The 19,174-nt window shown below is 44.7% G+C and overlaps 1 protein-coding gene across 2 annotated transcripts in view; it reads left to right on the top strand.

The window, feature by feature from the left end:
* acsl4a (acyl-CoA synthetase long chain family member 4a) overlaps positions 1–19,174 on the top strand; it is an 86,954-nt gene that overhangs the window by 29,616 nt on the left and 38,164 nt on the right. For both annotated transcript variants that reach the window (XM_078412135.1, XM_078412136.1), the window contains exons 2-6: positions 6,002–6,068; positions 7,549–8,146; positions 10,893–11,070; positions 16,633–16,742; positions 18,550–18,688. In XM_078412135.1, the coding sequence (XP_078268261.1) occupies positions 7,796–8,146; positions 10,893–11,070; positions 16,633–16,742; positions 18,550–18,688 (778 nt within the window). In that variant the 5' untranslated portion in view covers positions 6,002–6,068; positions 7,549–7,795. The remainder of the gene's footprint in view (positions 1–6,001; positions 6,069–7,548; positions 8,147–10,892; positions 11,071–16,632; positions 16,743–18,549; positions 18,689–19,174) is intronic.

The following is a 19,174-nucleotide window of genomic DNA, read 5'->3' as shown; positions in this document are numbered from 1 at the left end:
GTGAAAATGGGATAACATAGAACTCGTGTGAATGGGTGATCAAAGTTGGTGTGGTGGATTCAGTGGGCCATAGAGCCTGTGACCATGCTGTATCTCTGAAACTAACATTTCTCTGGTCAATGACCTTTCATTAGAAGTGAATCATAATATAACCTGATGTCCGTGCCCTGCTAAGGGGAATGCTTTGGTACTCATGTTAACCATTTACATTTTTTAAAATGAAGATTCGACTGCCACAGCCAGCTCCTCAAATAACATCTTCAAAACGTTCCCCTTTCATTGAGGCGTGAAGATATTTTTAACTTTGCGTTGAAATTGGAATAACTTTTTTTTTACAAGAAATAATGATGCTTCTGAGAAAGCTAAACCACTGATGATCCTATCAACTAAACTGAGGCGAAGTCGGAGAACTGCACATCGTTTGAGTGCAGCCCATCTCTCGAGTGCAGCCCATCTCTCCAGTGCAGCCCATCTCTCCAGTGCAGCCCATCTCTCCAGTGCAGCCCATCTCTCCAGTGCAGCCAATCTCTCCAGTGCAGCCCATCTCTCCAGTGTTCATTGAGCTCCCGGCAACCTTAATTGAAGTAAACTCTGTCATGAATTGATGTAAAAATTCTTCTGTTTTTGTGCTGTCACTAACCTTGGCCTTGCAACCATAAATCCCAATAGTTTAACTGGGATGCCATGATGGACCGGCCATCTTTCAGGCAGAAACAGGAGAACCTGTCGAACATGGTGTCTGGTGTGATTACAGGGCACATTTTGGGCCTATAACTTGCTGCCCTGCCGACAGTGTACAGGAGACATGGCGTTTAGCTTTGAAAGAGTTGCTGCTGTCTGTTATGACAGCTGTATTTGATGTAAACATGTTGATTTAAGGGTTACCACAACAGGGAGGGGTTGGATGAAGGATGTGGACTGCAGATTTAACTCCTGATACTCTGTGGCATTGCTCCCTAATCTAATGCTGACCCTTCAGTTGTGTACAATTGGCTTGAATCCTGGAACCTTTGGCAATGAATAGAGTTGAAATATTGGGCTGAGAAGGAGCTGTTGAAGTGTGACTTTCTTGTCTTAACCTATTCATAACCCCAGCTCTGTTCAGGCCAACAGAAAGTGGCATACCATGTGATGAAAATGTTAAGCAATTTGCTCTTTGTTACAAACGCCATAAGACAATGAGAACTCTTGTTCTTGTTTTCCGATCCTGCACATCTGCTTTTTCCACTCTGTCTAATGTTTCAAGTTAGTAAAAATTATGTAAGCACAAGACGTGTGGCATCCATTGTATTAATTCGACTGTTTCGCGCATTGCTCTACATATTCATGTTCACTCACCATTACCTGTTTCTAAACGGGTTCTAAAGTATTTGAATTTGATCTGTGTTGATAAACAAGCTCTTCCAGAATACAAAAGTAAACTTTGCTAAATCAGCAAGTTGGCGTGGAATGCAGATAAACAAATCAGTTTCTTCAAAAGGCCTCTTGGTCTTAGTCAAGGTGGTCTTTTTGTTGAAAATGATGACCTGATAGTGGTCATTACATCGGTCATAGAAACGCAAGCTTGGTGATGGATGTGAACACTGGGCCCATCACAATCCCTGCTTGGCAGAAGTAATCATTGTCGGGAGGAACAGGTTTACACCGAAGAAAGACACAAAAAGCTGGAGTAACTTAGTGGGACAGGCAGCATCGCTGGGGAAAAGGAATGGGTGACATTTTGGGTTGAGACCCTTCAGACTAAGAGTCAGGGGAGAGGAAATCTGACAGTGGAGGAGACCCAGGACGGAAAGGTTGGTTTGAGAATGGGAGGGGGAGTTAGTGTTTAGCAACTCAGTCCGCCTAGGCCTATGTGATCACCCGATTGCTAAAAACGTTGGAGTGAGGCCAAATGCAAATTGGAGGAACAGCAACTCATATTTCACTTGGGCAGCTTCACCATCTGCTTTGATCTGTCGTTTTCACACCTTGCCGTTCCATATCTCTCCCCAGACACAGTCTGAAGAAGGGTCTCGACCCGAAACGCCACCCATTCCTTCTCTCCTGAGATGCTGCCTGAGTTACTCCAGCATTTTGTGAATAAACACCTTCGATTTGTACCAGCACCTGCAGTTATTTTCTTATAAAGTAGCGGTATGAATATTGATTTCTCTAACTATCCTAGTTCTCCGACTAATTCTACTGTCCTCCTGATTAAATATTACTGATTGTATGCCGCATTGTCACCTTCCCCTCAGCTAACAATGAACCATTCTAGATTTCCTTATCACCATCTGCTTTGATCTGTCATTTTCACACCTTGCCGTTCCATATCTCTCCCCTGACACAGTCTGAAGAAGGGTCTTGAGCCAGAACGTCACCCATTCCTTGTCTCCAGAGATGTTGCTTGTCCCGCTGAGTAACTCCAGCATTTTGTGTTTATCTTGGAAATAATCTTTAGGCTGTTTCCATGTGCTAACTCGTTGCCTTGTAGGTTATGGCTCGGCAAGTGCTCAACCTGTCCTCGATAAATAATAATGGCCTTGGGTTCTGCCTCCCCCCACCTTTGGGCAGTGCTGTTGAGTTCCTCACCAACACTTTGGATGAATGCCAGCATGTATCCTCATTCTCCAACAGATCCTTCCCTTGACTTCCCTGTGTCAGCTGTGTGTGTTCACCCAATGCAAGCTAAACATTTTCTTTGTACAGATGCTCCTCAACTTGCGATGCTTCAACCTACGATAAATCGGTGCAAAAGCTATACACATTCAGTAGAAACCGTACTTTGAATTTTGATATTTTCCTTGACTCGCAGACCTGTCCGCTGCTCAGAGTGGCAGCGTCTTATGCAGTACGATACTCTCTCAATGTGCTGGGCAACGGCAGCGAGCCGCAGCTCCCAGTCAGCCACGACTGGGAGCTGCCACAGCTATGGTGTTTGGTAGGTTAGCTGTATTAAATGCATTTTCCACTTACAATATTTACGATGGGTTTATCGGAACGTAACCTCGTTGTAAGTGGAGGAGCACCTGTACTGGGTGGCGACTCACTACAGCTGTGTATTTGTGGCAGTCATTTGCTGCATTGCCTGAGCTGTTGGGAGATGAGCAAGGCATTTGACAAAGGGCAATTATCAAGAGTGAACACTTTGCAGTGCAACCCAAAATGGGTTGGGAATGAAAAGACATGAAGCATTTACGGAGGGGTTATGTATCGGGCCCTGCGGGTGACTAGATAAAGAGATCTGCTTACTGTAACATTTAAATAGTCCTACTTCCTGTTGGGAATCTTTCATTGTGATTGTTCACATATAAGTCACTAGTATCATAGAAAACCCATACGGTCACAAGGAGAATGAGCAAATCTGTCACCGACAGCGCCCCAGGTTAGCATTGATCCCGGGTCTCTGGCACTGTGAGGCGGTAGTTATACTGCTGCACCACTTTGTAGCACAATGTATTATCGGCCGACCTTTAACAGTGGGATACTGGCAAAAAGTTGGGCCAAGTGTCGGCTGTAATTATCCGCCACTAGAAATAGACATTCTGGAAATAGTGAGGTCATTAGGCGAACGTTAACTGTTTGTCATCCGAGACAAACCGTTAACGTTTCAGGATAAAGTGCTATTGTTAGAACTATGCGAACAGTAGAGGTGGAGACCAGACTGTCATGCCGAGGAGGGAGGGTGGGGAGAATGGAGCGTGAGGGCACAATGGCAGGAGAGATGAAGTGATAAATGGTGATGGGGCAGCTAAAGAAACTAGTTTTTTAAAAGGGAGGTAGATTAATTATCTAAATTAATCAGAAGAAAAGTATGAAGTTTTAGAAATTTGAAACAAAGGCTGGAACTGCTTTTTAATTGACATTAAACAGACCTTTGAACCTTTAGTTCTCGAATCCAGTTTTGAGGTCAAAGGTTGCATGGTGCCCAGTCAGGGCTATTCCGAAGTCAAAGGCGGAGGTCAGAGTGGGAGTTGAAAGAAAGGCACATGACAACAAGAGGTGACTTTTGCAGTCAGCTGATTTCATTATTGTACCGCCAATATAGAGGAGATGCCACTGTGCGCAGTATGTACAATATACTGAATTAGAAGACTTGGGAAGAATTAGCAGCACAGCAGTAGAGCTACTGCCTTACAGCGCCAGGAAAATAGATGCAGGTGCAGGCCATTCGGCCCTTCGAGCCAGCCAGCATTCAATATGATCATGGCTGATCATCTGAAATCAGTACCCCGTTCCTGTTTTTTCCCCCCATATCCCTTGATTCCTTTAGCCCTAAGAGCTAACTCTAACTCTCTCTTGAAAACATCCAGTAAATTGGCCTCCACTGCCTTCTGTGGCAGAGATTCACAACTCTCTGGGTGAAGAGGTTTTTCCTCATCTCAGTCCTAAATGGCCTCCCCTTAGTCTTAAACCATGACCCCTGGTTCTGGACTCCCTCAACATCAGGAACATATTTCCTGCATCTAACCTGTCCAATCCTTTAAGAATTTTATATGTTTCTGTAAGATCCCCTCTCATCCTTCTAAATTCCAGTGAATACAAACCAGGTCGACCCATTCCTTCATCATATGTCAGTCCCGCCATCCAGAGAATTAACCTGGTGAACCTAGGCTGCACTCCCTCAATAGCAATAATGTCCCTCCTCAAATTAGGAGGCCAAAGTTGCACACAATACTCCAGGTACGTACCGATCTCACCAGGGTCCTGCACAACTGCAGTAGGACCTCCTTGCACCTAAACTCAAATCCTCTCGCTATAAAGGCCAACATGCCATTAGCTTTCTTCACTGCCTGCTGTACCTGCATGCTTACTTTCAGTGACTGATGTACAAGCACACCCAGATCTCGTTGCACATCCCCTTTTCCTAATCTGACACAATTCAGATAATAATCTGCCTTCCTGTTCTTGCCACCAAAGTGGATAACCTCACATTTATCCACATTATACTGCATCTGCCATGCATCTGCCCACTCACCCAACCTATCCAAGTCACCCTGCAGCCTCATAGCATCCTCCTCGCAGCTCACAATGCCACCCAGCTTTGTGTCATCCGCAAACTTGGAGATGTCATATTTAATTCCCTCGTCTAAATCGTTAATATATATTGTAAACAACTGGGGTCCCAGCTCCGAGCCTTGCGGCCCCCCGCTAGTCACGGCCTGCCATTCTGAAAAGGACCTGTTAATTCTTACTCTTTGCTTCCTGTCTGCCAACCAGTTCTCTATCCATGTCAATGCCCTACCCCAAACACTGGTTCGATCCTGACTACGGGTGCTGTCTGTACAGAGTTTGTACGTTCTCTCCGTGACCTTCGTGGGTTTTCTCCGCGCTCTCCAGTTTCCTCCCATACTCCAAAGACTTACAGGTTTGTAGGTAAATTGGCGTGGTCTAATTGTAAATTGTTCCCAGTGTGTAGGATGGCATTAGTGTGTGTGGGGATCGTTCGTCAGCACGGACTCAGTGGGCCGAAGGACCTGTTTCGGCGCTGTACCTCTAAACTATACTAAAATATCTTGCGACTTCACTTGGAAAGTGTTCACAACGTGTACAGTGGGAAGAGAGAAGTCAAAAGGTTGAGAAGGTGTGAGGGGATTGGTGAAGAAGGAATTGTTGAGCAGAACATTGTAAAGGGAGTAGATACTTTTTAAACTGTTGGTAAGAGTGGATGAGAAGACATGCCTGGTGGTGATATCATGCTGTGGGTCTTGGGGATTATGAAGGTTTCATGGGTGGAGAAGGCTAACACTATTACTAATTCTGGGCAGGAAGAGATGAGAGCTGAAATGTGTGAAGTGCAAGCGAGATGGTTGAAGATGCTGTTGACATTCACAAAATGGTGTATTTTTTGCCCCAGTCCCTAGAATGGAACCCAAAGCCTTCAAGCTCGGATGAAACTGATATCACCGAGTCACAGGCTTTAATTTGGAAGAAAGAGCTAAATGAATAAAGTGTAGATCATGCATACATTTTTTGGCCCTGTTAATGTGAACTGTTTGTTTTACTTCTGTTTTTTTGGCAGGTTTAAACAGATCCAAAAGAATAGGAACTCTACAAGGACCTGAAGTCTCACCAAAGTAGGAACTGCTGTAAGTACCTGAAACTGGTTCCCACTCCCCGTGCACCAGTACAACTCGTTCCCCGGGAGAGAGTGAACTGTTGGTGAGCTGAACCCGGATAATCCTCACCTCTGATGTAGATCGCATGTTTAACTCTTTCAAAATAAGCATTTAATTGAAATTAAGATGTAATTTTGTTGAATAATAAGTTAATTTTAAATGCCCAAATGTAAGACTACCAGAAGAGGATGCGATTTACTGTTGCTCCAACTCCATAAGCACTAATTCAGCTGCCTGTGGAATCTGTATGTCGCCATGCTGGTGCACAAACTTGCATTGTATGCTCAAGTCCAGAATATATACAGTGGTTTGTGTATGAATCTTGTGAAGCACCTCCAGGATAATTTTGATGTAGCTCCTGTGTGATTTGGAGGTGAATATGGCTGATCGTCGTGGTTTTAGCCCAGGCGATTGTTCTCTCAAACTACGTTAAGAATTTTTTCTTATCTGAATGCATTTCAAATTTCTCCTTGCGATTTTAAGGAATGCAGTTTAAATTGTGTTTCTGCCTGGATTTTGGGCAGGCACCATTTAACTGGCACACTTTGATTTGTCCATTTCATACCTTTCTTTCATTTGTTCTTTGTACCTTTTCATATCTCTAGTTTCCCTCTCCCCTGATTCTCGATCTGAAAAAGGGTCTCGACCCAAAACGTCAACTATTCCCTTTCTCCAGAGATGCTGCCTGACCCACTGAGTTCCTCCAGCTTTTAGTGTCTACACTTGGATGTTCTTTGTGTGCCTTGCCCACACCCCATGCTCCCCTTTCTTTGTGCCAGGGAACTGGTTGATTCCAAAATGTGCCATCTTTTGGTTTTTGCACTTCTCACAACTGTACTGCAATAGGGTCACGGTGAGAGTTTAAAACTTTATTTTACAAAGGAACATTCCAAACATGTTGAGTAAATTATCCTGGATCTTAAACATTTTCACCTGTACTTTGTTTTGCCATAACAATGGAGGGGGCATGAAGAGAAAACTGCGGAACTGATTTTTAAAGGAAAGGCCACAGTCCTACATGTCTGTGCATTTAAAACTCCGTTAGAGGCGCTTCTGCTTGTTAACATGAGATAAGAACTCGTGTGTTTCAGCTGCATTGTGTGTTGTGATTTAATGCCTAGGTAGTCTCCATCAGCATAGATGCTGAACTGATGGATTGATTCACGTTGGGAACATGCGCAGGAATTTTATATCTGACTGATTTTGAATGGGCACGTTAAAGAGACCTTTTTTTATACATGCATGCTCTCTCAATTTATTTATCAATTATAAGGGGGGTTTTGCCCCTGCTCGCCCTTCCTGCTCATGCCTCCTAATTTGCTGTGTAGCTGTGCTTTAATCTTTTCATTGCTAAATATATTTGTATTTAGGATAGTGTGTTATCCATGGTACTAACGTCTAATTTCTGTTCTCTCTTTTTCCTGCACATCATTCACTGTGAACTGACCAGTGTCTTCTGTTGGCTTGTAAATCGCCGGGGTAACTCGCTTTAGCCTTCTCTCTTTCCTGATCACGTCACACTCCGGCCTTGCTTTAGTCACACTGCAAACTCTTTTGGCAACTTCTGGGAACTGATCTATGTTTTGTCGCCACGGCCCAAAACCATAGTCAGTCGAGAGTGAAAGACATCAAGTGGATTCTAGAAAGCCTCTTGCCTCTGGGCCTCCTGCTGATTAGAGAGGACAAACAAACCCGCCATGCCACTTAAACAAGAGGTGCCCCATGTTTTCTTGCTTCCTATCTACTTGCTGATGTGGCTGTATACAACCCTCACCTTTGTCCCATGGTATTTCCTCTCTGATGCAAAGAATAAAAAGGCCATGGCAAAACGAATCAAGGCAAAGGCCACATCCGACAAGCCCGGCAGCCCGTTCCGCTCTGTCGACCACTTTGACATGCTTGCCAGCGTGGACTTCCCTGGACTGGATACACTGGACAAACTCTTTGACGCTGCTGTGAAGAAATTTCAGGAACATGATTGTCTGGGTACACGGGAGATGTTGAATGAAGAAAACGAAGTCCAGGCCAATGGCAAAGTGTTTAAAAAGGTAAGAAACCCGAGGCGATGCCGAGTTACAATTGCGCAAGCAGTATCCAGAGCAGAAGGGCTTTCAGCTGCAGCAGTGGTTTGTCTCCCTGTACAACTTTGTGTAGAGAGGCTGGAGTTTTGGAATAATCACTCTTGTCTAGATCTGTGGGTTTATAGTGAATATCGATCCTGGGTCAGATTGGGTGTAATCGAATGTGTAGGAAAAAACTGCAGATGCTGGTTTAGACCCAAGAGAGACACAAATGCTTGGGTCTCAGTAGGACAGGCAGCATCTCTGGAGAGAAGGAATGGGTGACGTTTCGGGGTCGAGACCCTTCTTCAGACTGATGTCAGGGGAGGGGGCGGTCCCGAGAGAGATGCTGCCTGACCCACTGAGTTTCTCTCCAGAGATGCTGCCTGACCCACTGAGTTTCTCTCCAGAGATGCTGCCTGACCCGCTGAGTTACTCCAGAATTTTGTGTCTACCTTCGATTTAAACCAGCATCTGCAGTTTTCTCTCCTATGATCTATGTTTAAGCATGTTGGTTTGTTCATGTTGACCGTGCCTCTACTTTCCTACCAGAGTGAAGGTAGAGCCAACACCCCTTTCACTCTCCCCAAGCAAGCAGACTGTGTAGAGACCCAGTTTTAGTTCTGAATGTTTCTTCCTCCCCCCCCCCCCCCCATCTCTTTAAGAGTTTCAGCCTTTTGGTTTTCCACAGCTTTATCCTCTATCGTGAGATTAAAATGCAGCATCAAAAATTCTTAAAAGATTCCATTATTTTTTGTATTTCCCCCCCCCCCCCCCCCTGCATCTTTTCCCATGCTTTCACTTTTCGTCTCTCCCATAAACTCCTCGACGAGAAACTGAGATTTTCCCCACCTCCCCTTAAATGTCATGCAGTCTAATTTGACTCGGGAGTCAAGTGTTTGTCGTATGCACAGGATATGAACCAGAACAATGAAATTTGTCCCTGCTGTAGCCTTACAGATGCACTAAATGCCCCAGCAGCAACAATAAACATGCAATAAATTACCTGTATACTGGAGAAAAAGTGTGAAAACCAAAGCAGATAGAGCAACCATAGTAGTGCAATTTAATTCAGAGTTGTGAATCTGTGGAATTCTCTGCCTCAGAAGACAGTGGAGGCCAATTCTCTGGATGCTCTCATGAGAGAGTTAGATAGAGCTCTTAAAGATAGCAGAGTCAAGGGATATGGGGAGAGGGCAGGAACGTGATTGTGGATGATCAGCCATGATCACAGTGGCTCGAAGGGCTGAATGGCCTGCACCTATTGTCTATTGGTTCAGTAGGGTTGAAATGGGTTTGTGGTTGGCGTTCTGCCGGGTGGTTCAAGAACTTGATGGTTGATGGGAAGAAACTGTTCTTGAACCTGAATCTATGGCTCTAGTGCCACCTTGCCAATGTTAGCAAAAGGAAGAGAGCTTGGCCAGGGCAATAATTAAGATTAGCTGCTTTCATGAGGCAGCACTTGCTGTGAATCCATTCAGTGGTGGGAATGTCGTGGTGCGTGGTGGACCGGCCAATGTCCACCATGTTCTGAAGCTTCGTGGCTTCTTGAGCATACAAATGTCTGAAGCAGGCTACGATGCAGCCAGTCAGTCTGCGCTGCACTCAATGCCTGTAGAAGCTCGATAGATAGAGCATTCGGCAACATCAAACTTCTGAGGGAGGTGTGGTGGGCCCAGGACAGATTATCAGAGATGTGCACTCAGGAACTTGAAGCTGATGACTCTCTGCACTATGGTACTGCCAATGAAGACTGGTGCATGTTTCTTTGCCCTTCCTAAAGTCGACAATCAGCTGCTTGGTTTTGCTAACGTTGAGTGAGGTTGTTGTTCTGGCACCATTCAACTAGATTATCAATCTCTTTCCTATACATTTATCAATGCCCCAAACGACGGTGATTTAGAGCAGCCTTAGAGCTGTGTGTCTACATAGTCCCAGGTAGAGAGTGGAGCAGGGATCTGAGGTACCCCTGTGCTGCTGGTCAGCAAGATGAAGGTGTTGCCAATCGGCACTGATTGAGGTCTGCCGAGGAGGAAGGAGCAATTCCTAGAAATTACCTCCATGCAATTGATCTTGTGTATGTTAATCCAGCTGTGACTTTTGTCAGGGAAAGGTTGTGTATTGGACAAGGTGCCTTTCATTATTCTACCTTTCATTGTATGGATTCATCTAAAAGCCACAATTCCTAAGAGCCTGGCAGTTTACTTGGCTGAGTGCCACATGCCTCACCTAGCGGGCTACAGATTGTGGAATGAGATTGAGATTACCAAATACCTCTGTGATAAGGTGTAGGAGGGAACTACAGATGCTGGTGTACACTGAAGATAGACACAAAATGCTGGAGTAACTCAGGGGGGCAGGCAGCATCCCTGGATAGAAGGAATGGGTGACATTTCAGGTCGTGACCCTTTTTCAGACCGAAGAAGGGTCTCGACCCGAAACGTCACCCATTCCTTCTATCCAGAGTAGACACAAAATGCTGGAGTAACTCAGCGGATCAGGCAGCATCTCGGGAGAGAGGGAATGGGTGACGTTTCGGGTCCAGAAACGTCACTCATTCCTTCTCTCCCGAGATGCTGCCTGACCCGCTGGATAGACCTTCTATCCAGAGATGCGGCCTGACGCACTGAGTTACTCCTGCATTTTGTCTCGCCCCCTGTGATAACACTTGGAAGAAGTATCTCCTGCCTTCTGCCTCCTTGTTGACAACTCGAGTATTTTGACTTTCTTGCAGCTAATTCTCGGGGACTACAAATGGCTAAGTTATGAAGAAGTCGGTCAACGCGTGGACCTCTTTGGCAAAGGTCTCTCTGCCCTGGGACTGAAGCCAAAGGATAAGATTGGCATCTTCTGCGAAACCAGGGCTGAGTGGATGATTGCAGCACAAGCCTGCTTCAAGTTTAATTTTCCACGTAGGTATTTGGCCGATTCACTGCAAGGTGACAGGTATCTCTGAGATTTACTGTGATAACAACTAATTAGCATGAGCCTGAGGTGGCTGTGCAGGTGATTTTATTAAGGTCACAGCAGTCTGAGCGGTTCAAGACTGTTTTATTGCCATATGTCCCAGATAGAACAATGACATTCTTGCAGTAGAACAGAATAGGTAAACATAGTGCACTGTAAACAATATAATAAACAAGAAAAAACGTTGTGTGTATATATGTAAATGTGTGTATACAATAATAGTGCAAAAAGACAAAACCAATGCCCCCAAGTAGATATGTTGTTCAGAGCTTATTTGGAGGTTATAGTGTTTAATAGCCTGATGGCTGTCGGGAAGAAGCTGCTCCTGAACCTGGACATTACAGTTTTCAGGCTCCTATATCTTCTTCCCGATGGCAGGGGTGAAATGTGTGTGTGGTCTCTGATGACGCTGGCTGCCTTTTTGAGGCAGCGACTGCTGTAAATCCCTTTGATGGTGGGGAGGTCACAGCCTGTGATGGACCGACCGGGCAGTGTTCACAACCTTTTGCAATCTTCTTCGCTCCTTGGCTTTCAGGTTGCCGAACCAGGCCGTGATGCAACCAGTCAAAATGCTCTCCGCTGTACACCTGTAGAAGTTCAAAAGTCTCCTCTGACATGCAGAATCTCGAAAATCTTCTCGGGAATTAGAGGCATTTCAAGAGAACATTTGCTTTGATATCTGGGATTTATTTTTAGATTTTAGATTTAGAGATACAGCGCAGAAACAGGCCCTTCGGCCCACCGGGTCCGCACCGCCCAGCGATCCCCGCACACTCACACTATCCTACACCCACTAGGGATAATTTTTACATTTGCCCAGCCAATTAACCTACATACCTGTACATATTTGGAGTGTGGGAGGAAACCGAAGATCTCGAAGATAACCCACGCAGGTCACGGGGAGAACGTACAAACTCCGTACAGAAGGCGCCCGTAGTCAGGATCGAACCTGAGTCTCCGGCGCTGCATTCGCTGCAAGGCAGCAACTCTACCGCTGCGCCACCGTGCCGCCGGGTAGCATAAGATGGCTATTGGCGTGAAAGAATTACAGAGAGTGTGCGCATGCTGTTCAATGAGGAAAATCTGAGGAGTGGTTAGTATATGCGCCCACATTCGCCCAGTACTCTGCCTGACGCACCAGGCTGGGGGGACAGACTGGGGGCAAAACTCCATCACCAGAGAAATGGGGGCAAGCTCATTACCCGGGGTTGTGATTGCATTTCTGTTCTGTGTTCAGGGCTGGGATTGGAGGTAATTTCATGCCTATTTGGGAAGGGCCGAATGAGTCAAACATTTACATGACTCTTTGCCACTCAAAGAGGAGAACCATCAATCCACGCAAAATTCCTTGGAGGAGGAAGGGTTAATGGTGAAGTTTTGGAAGGAGCTTTGAATGTTGTCTACAAGCTTGAAGGGATTTGCACGTATTTACAGCCTTTCGGACGCCTTGATGGTAGTTTATTTGCAGCTAATCTGCAATTTGATATGTTGCTGCTGTTATAATATAGCCGTCCCAATCATACACAGCATTTCTCCCGGCGGAAATCAGATGACCACAAAATATACTCATTTCGTTCCACTGAGTGTTAAGTTAAATATTTGTTGAGCCATAACCTTTAAAGAGAAACAAAGCACAGGGGAATTGCTGAGTAAACTGTGAAGATCATAGTTTCTCTGTCTTTCCATGACGTTAGATTTCAGTGTGCTGCAATTCTGTTAGCTTCCCGCACTTGGAATTCAGTAACCCATTCCCGTTGTTTTAATGTTGAAACAAAATACGTTGCCCGTTCTGCCACTAAGATATTACAGCCCACCAGCAATTTTGTTAAGAACAGATTTAATTCTGAGACATTTTCCACTGACTGTTTTTCCTCAACTCTTTCTAATTTCTAATGGATGTGCATTTGACAGCACCAACATTCACCATGCAAGCCAATCAGTGCCGCTTCCATTTCCTGACAAGATAGAAAGGAGCACATTGTTTGCTGGCATGTCCCACAGCTGAATAGACTGGGAGATTCAAGCCTTGCACGTTTATTTGCCAAGTGGGTCATATGTGAATAGGACGTGTGGCAATGACTCACATCTCTGCTCTTTTTCCAAGGGGCACAACTTTTAACATCTCTGTAATGGTGTCATTTAGGGACAGATTAGTTCAGTTTTTAAGCTTAGGGATGCAGCGCAGAAACAGGCCCTTTGGCCCACTGAGTCCGCAATGACCAGTGATCGAAGAAAGACACAAAATGCTGGAGTAACTCTGCGGGACAGGCAGCATCTCTGAAGAGAAGGAATGGGTGACGTTTCGGGTCGAGACCCTTCATCAGACCAATGTCAGGGGAGTGGGCGGTACAGAGGTAAAATGGAGTCTGAGACAGTAAGGCTGGTAGGAGAACTGGGGAGGGGATGGAGAGAGAAGGAAAGCAAGGGCTACTTGAAGTTAGAGAAGTCAATGTTCATACCGCTGAGGTGTAAGCTACCCAAGCGAAATATGAGGTGCTGTTCCTCCAATTTGCTCTGGGTCTCACTCTGACATTGGAGGAGGCACAGGACAGAAAGGTCAGTGTGGGGATGGGAGGGGGGCGTTATCTAAAGTGTTGAACAACCGGTCCAATTTGCACTGGGCCTAATGACCAGTGATTCCCGCACATTAACACTAGCCGACACACCCTCGGGACAATTTACATTTATACTAGGCCAATTAACGTACAAACCTGTACGTCTTTGAAGTATGGGAGGAAACCGAAGGTCTCGGAGAAAACCCACGCGGTCACGGGGAGAATGTACAAACTCCGTACAGACAGCACCCGTAGTCGTGATGGAACCCGGGTCTCTGGCACTGTAAGCGCTGTAAGGCAGCTGCGCCACTGTGCCGCCTTAAATCCTAGAACTAATTTAAGGCCCTTCCCAGTAATAACCTTTTCAGTCGTCCTCACACCCTATATTTTCTCAAATCATTGCAGATACATGGATGATAAATGAGGAGAAACTTGAGTTCACTGATATTGAATAATCTTCCAATATGTCCCATTAAGCCCTGTGGGATTAAGTTGCAAATGCTGCAGTACCAGTCACAGTTTAGGAGTGTTAAATATTTCAGTCCTAGGTCATCTATCTTGGAGGAAGTGTGATCTATAAATTAAACATCAAACCATCTCTGAAGGTTTCCTTCTTCTGGAATGTTTTTCGCCGCTGGTCAACAACTGGTCGGTGTAGTTCAGATTGATTTAAAAAGATTTTCTGCACAGTTTTTCACGTTTCTTCACTAGAATTGGCACAATGGTGCAGCTGCTGGAGCCACTACCCAACAGCACCCGAAGGCCTGGTTGGATTCTGAGCTTGGGAGCTGTCAGTGGAGTTTGCACATTCTCCCCATGACCACGTGGGTTTCCTCCGGGTGCTCCGGTTTCCTCCCACATCTCAAATACTTGCGGGTGTGTAAATTGTCCCAAATGTGTAGGGCAAGTGGGATAATGTAGAACGAGTGTGAATGGGTACTCCATGGTTGGCATGGACTCGGTGGGCTGAAGGGCCTGTTTCCATGCTGTATCTCTCGACTAATTCAGGGTGTTATGGCTTTGTCCTGGTTTTACTTCATCTAAACATTTATCTAAGACTTTGAATATAGAACAGTGCAGGACAGGAACGGGCCCTCTGGCCCACAATGTTTGTGCCAAACATTATGCCATGTTAAACCGATCTGATCTGCCTGCACATGGTCCATATCCTCTATTCCCTGCACTTCCATCTGCCTATCTAAAAGCCTCTTAAATGCCACTATCATATATGCCTCCAGCCCTGGCAATCCCTCACCTTATGGCTATGCCCTCTAGTGCTGGACATTTCCAGCCTGGGAAGTCGGTTCTAACTGTTCTAACTTATGAGGTATCTATGCCTCATAATTTTATGTACTTCTACCGAGTCTTCCCTCAACCTCCAACGTTCCAGATGAAAATCCGTTCGTCCCTTTCGATTGGAGGATTAGTGTTAGTCAAAAGAGAAATTGCCTTCTGCTTTTACAAGCGGGTGCTTTATGTCTGTATTCGAACAGGCACCTGAAAGATGGCACCTACTACAATGTGACCTTGCGCTGGCATTGACATTAATGTGTCGTCACCCGATGGTGCAGTAGGGAACCTTGGAAGGGTGGCAGCAGTCTGATTAAATTGTCTAAACAAAATAACAAAAAAATTAAAAGAGCAGGTAATGTTGGCCATATTTAGCAGGTCAGGCAGCATCTCAAGCAGAAGCAGCTTAGGACATTCAAGGTCAATTACAATTGAGTGTTGGAAGGGATAGTCCCTTCAGCCCACAGAGTCTGTCTAACATGATGCCAAGTTAAACTAATCTCCTCTGCCTGCATGTGATCCACATCCACGTGTCAAACTAAAAGCCTCTTAAATGCCACTGTTATATCTGCCTCCACCACAGTCCTGGCAATGCCTTCTAGGCACTCGCCACTCTCTGTAAACATAAAACTTATCGTATGCTGCCTTTGCCACTCTTATCTACTTATGTTGCCACTTTCAGGAAGCTATGGACCTGGACCCCAAGATCTTTTTGTAGATGAATTCTGTTACAGGTCTTGCCATTAACTGTATGCTTCCCCTTGCATTCAATCTCCTACAGAGCAACATTCAATATCCTAAAGTGCAACACCTCACATTCCTTGAATTAAAGTCCATCTGTCATTTCTTTGCCCGCTTCTGTATCTGATCTGTATCCTGCTGCATACTTTGACAGTCTTCTTCACTATCTGCAACTCTACTGATTTTGATGTCCTCTGCAAGCTTACTAACTGAGCCATCCACATTTACATCCAAGTCATTTATATTTTTAGCACTCAGAGGGTGGTGGATATCTTGAATGAGCTGCAGGAGCAGAAAGTTGAGGCAGGTGCTATAATACTTAAAAGAACCTTTGGACAGGTACGCGGATAGGAAAGGTTTGGAGGGACATGGGCCAAATGTGGGTACGTCGGACTAGTGTAGATGGGGCATCTTGGTTGGCAAGTTGGTCTGAAGGGCCTGTTTCCGTGCTGTGTGACTCTGACTATATATCACAAACAACAGCGGTCCCAATGCAGTGATACGGGGAACTCCAGTGGTCACAGACCTCCAGAATAACACACTTCCCCCAAAACCCTCTGTCTATTGAGCAATCAGTTCTGAATCCAAACGACCAATGCGTCCTATGAATCTTAATCTTCTGGAATAGCCTACCTTGAGGGACTTTTATCAAATGCTTTACGGAAATCCACATAGACAACATCCACTGCCCTGTTCTCACCATTCACCTTTGTCACCTCCTCAAAAAAAAACACTTGTCAAGTTCATAAGAAGTGCCTGCTTTGAACAATGTCACACGTTCTCCTGCACTGATGTACCAACCAACCCGTCATACTTGATTTTAGCAATCAAGAATCTGCCATCAAAACTTAGTTTGCTTTTGTTCTTTGTGAAACATGAATGCTGAAATTGGTTCCTGTTCTCATTTTTGCTTCCATTTAGTTGTGACGATTTATGCCACCCTTGGAGAAGATGCTGTAGTTTATGGACTGAATGAATCTGAAGTGACCCATCTCGTCACCAGCATGGAACTCCTGGACACCAAGCTGAAGGTGGGCTTCAAGGTTTCAATCCCATTGCCCTTTATGAATTGCAAAATAACGTGATTAGAAATTTATCACACAATTATGCAACACTATTTAACTTTCAATATGGCCTTTAAAAAAAAAAGTTTATCTGTTTGAGGTGGAATTTTTCTCTAATGTTTAATTTAGAGGTGCAATGCAGAAATGGGCCCTTTGGCCCACCGAATCCACGCAAACCAGTGATCCCCGCACGTAAACGCTATCCGACACACACTAGGGACAATTTATATCAAGCCAATACAAACCTATATGTCTTTGGAGTGTGGGAGGAAACCGAAGATCTCTGAGAAAACCCATGAGGTCACGGGGAGAACGTACAAACTACAGACAAGCACTCGTAGTCAGGATTGATCCCGGGTCTCTGGCACTGTAAGGCGGCGACTATACCGCTGCGACACTGTGCCGCCCCAAAGATTATGCCGAAGCATGTACAAAAAAAATAATAACATCATCACAGGAAAGCATCAATCATTAAACATTAATCATTTTAAAGTGAATAAAATACTGCATGATTTGATCATTCAGCGTGCAATTCAGTTCTGATTTTAAGGATGCATTTGAAATTAAGTGGTTAAAATTATTCCCATTTTTCTGTTAAGTGACATGAGGTTCTGATAGTATTTATTCACAAAATGCTGGAGTAACTCAGCAGGTCAGGCAGCATCTCAGGAGAGAAGGAATGGGTGACGTTTCGGGTCGAGACCCTTCTTCAGACTGATGTCAGGGGGGGCGGTACAAAGGAAGGATATAGGTGGAGACAGGAAGATAGAGGGAGATCTGGGAAGGAGGAGGGGAAGAGAGGGACAGAGGAACTATCTAAAGTTGGAGAAGTCGATGTTCATAAAACAAAATAAGTGTGTTGTTGTGCTTTTCTGTACTTTACCAACATTTCTTGATGCACAATGTCACAGTGCTGATATTATTTGGACCAAAAAGAAACGAGGAAAAAATATTGTCATGCAAAAAGTGAAACAAAAAAGGTACACTTGTGTGCATGAGCAGGGGGATTAAATTAGGAACGTGTCGGTGAAATTGTTACAGAATTATTTAGTACAAGTTTTTGCAACTGGGGCTGGAAGTGGAAGTGTAGAGAAGGAGCTGAAGCAATTGGATTTGATGACAGAGGAATTGATGCTCTCCTTGATGATGATGATGGAAATAAAGTTTTTAGTGTAGATACAGCATGGAAACTGGCTCTTCGGCCCACCATGACTATCACCCATTCACATTAGTGCTACATTATTCCACTTTCCATCTACGATGACATAAATCACAAGAGTAACGTAGCAACATTGGATAGAAATTACAATTATGAATAATGATAAAGATGATTTACTGAGAAGGTGTGCAATTTACCAGAGGGATTTAAAATATATAAACATCTTTGATGGAAATGGGCTTTTCTGGGGAAAACTGCTGCAAGTTTCAATTCCCTTGTGAGGAGATGGGTGAAGGGGAGATTTAGCGCACAGCATGGTATATTAACACGCACATTGCAATAGATAAGACAGCCATTGTGGGAAATGTTGGATCCGTGTTTGAAGTGAAGCAAGCTGCAAGGCTGAGTTGAGAGAACGTGGCAATTAAATTAGTTTTGGATTGCTCAAGTAAAGGATTAGCATGGACACAATGGGTCAAATGACTTTTGAGGCTGTAAACATCCGTGATCTCGAGTGCTATGAAATTAGCCTAAAAAACTGACTTTAACATTTGTGTAATGTTTGATGTATTTTCAATCCCTTTACGTGCATTTTTAAAACTTTTCTTTTGACAGAATGTGCTACCAAAAATTCGCAATCTAAAGCACATAATTTATGTGGACAAGAAGACCATCAATACTTCAGGATACCCAGAGGCTCTTCAGATTCACAATATGGCTGCTGTGGAAAAGCTGGGAGTCAAGTCAGAGACGAGTACGTGCAAAATTACTTTCTTGCCACTTGTTGCCGAAAGTTATGTTTAGAAGTGACTATTGCTGCTTCTCATCTACTTTAGAGAGTGGATAGCCACTTCAGGAGAGGGTCAAAGAAACAAGTCCTTTGGCCCGCTTGAGTCCATACGACCAGCAACCATCCATTTTACACTGGTCATATTTTCATTTGTGCCAGATTGTCATAAACTCTTCCTGCTTGCTACCACTGATTTACTCACACGGGGCAATTTACAATGGCCAATTGACCACACACATCCCTTCCAGATGTAGTAACCAAGGCAAACCCACACCTTCATAGGAAGAACATGCAAACTCCATGGAGAATGCACCAGAGGTCACGATTGAACCCAGGTTGATGGAATAAGAGAAAGTAGTAGGAATAGATCACCTGGACCCTCTGACCATTCAATATGATCCACCCCAGACCTCCACTCTTTCACTGTGTCAAATCACCACAGCACCCAAT

This window comes from Rhinoraja longicauda, chromosome 15 (assembly GCF_053455715.1).
Source record: "Rhinoraja longicauda isolate Sanriku21f chromosome 15, sRhiLon1.1, whole genome shotgun sequence".
In the NCBI taxonomy this organism is placed as follows: domain Eukaryota; kingdom Metazoa; phylum Chordata; class Chondrichthyes; order Rajiformes; family Arhynchobatidae; genus Rhinoraja; species Rhinoraja longicauda.
This window is presented reverse-complemented; position numbering and strand designations above follow the sequence as displayed.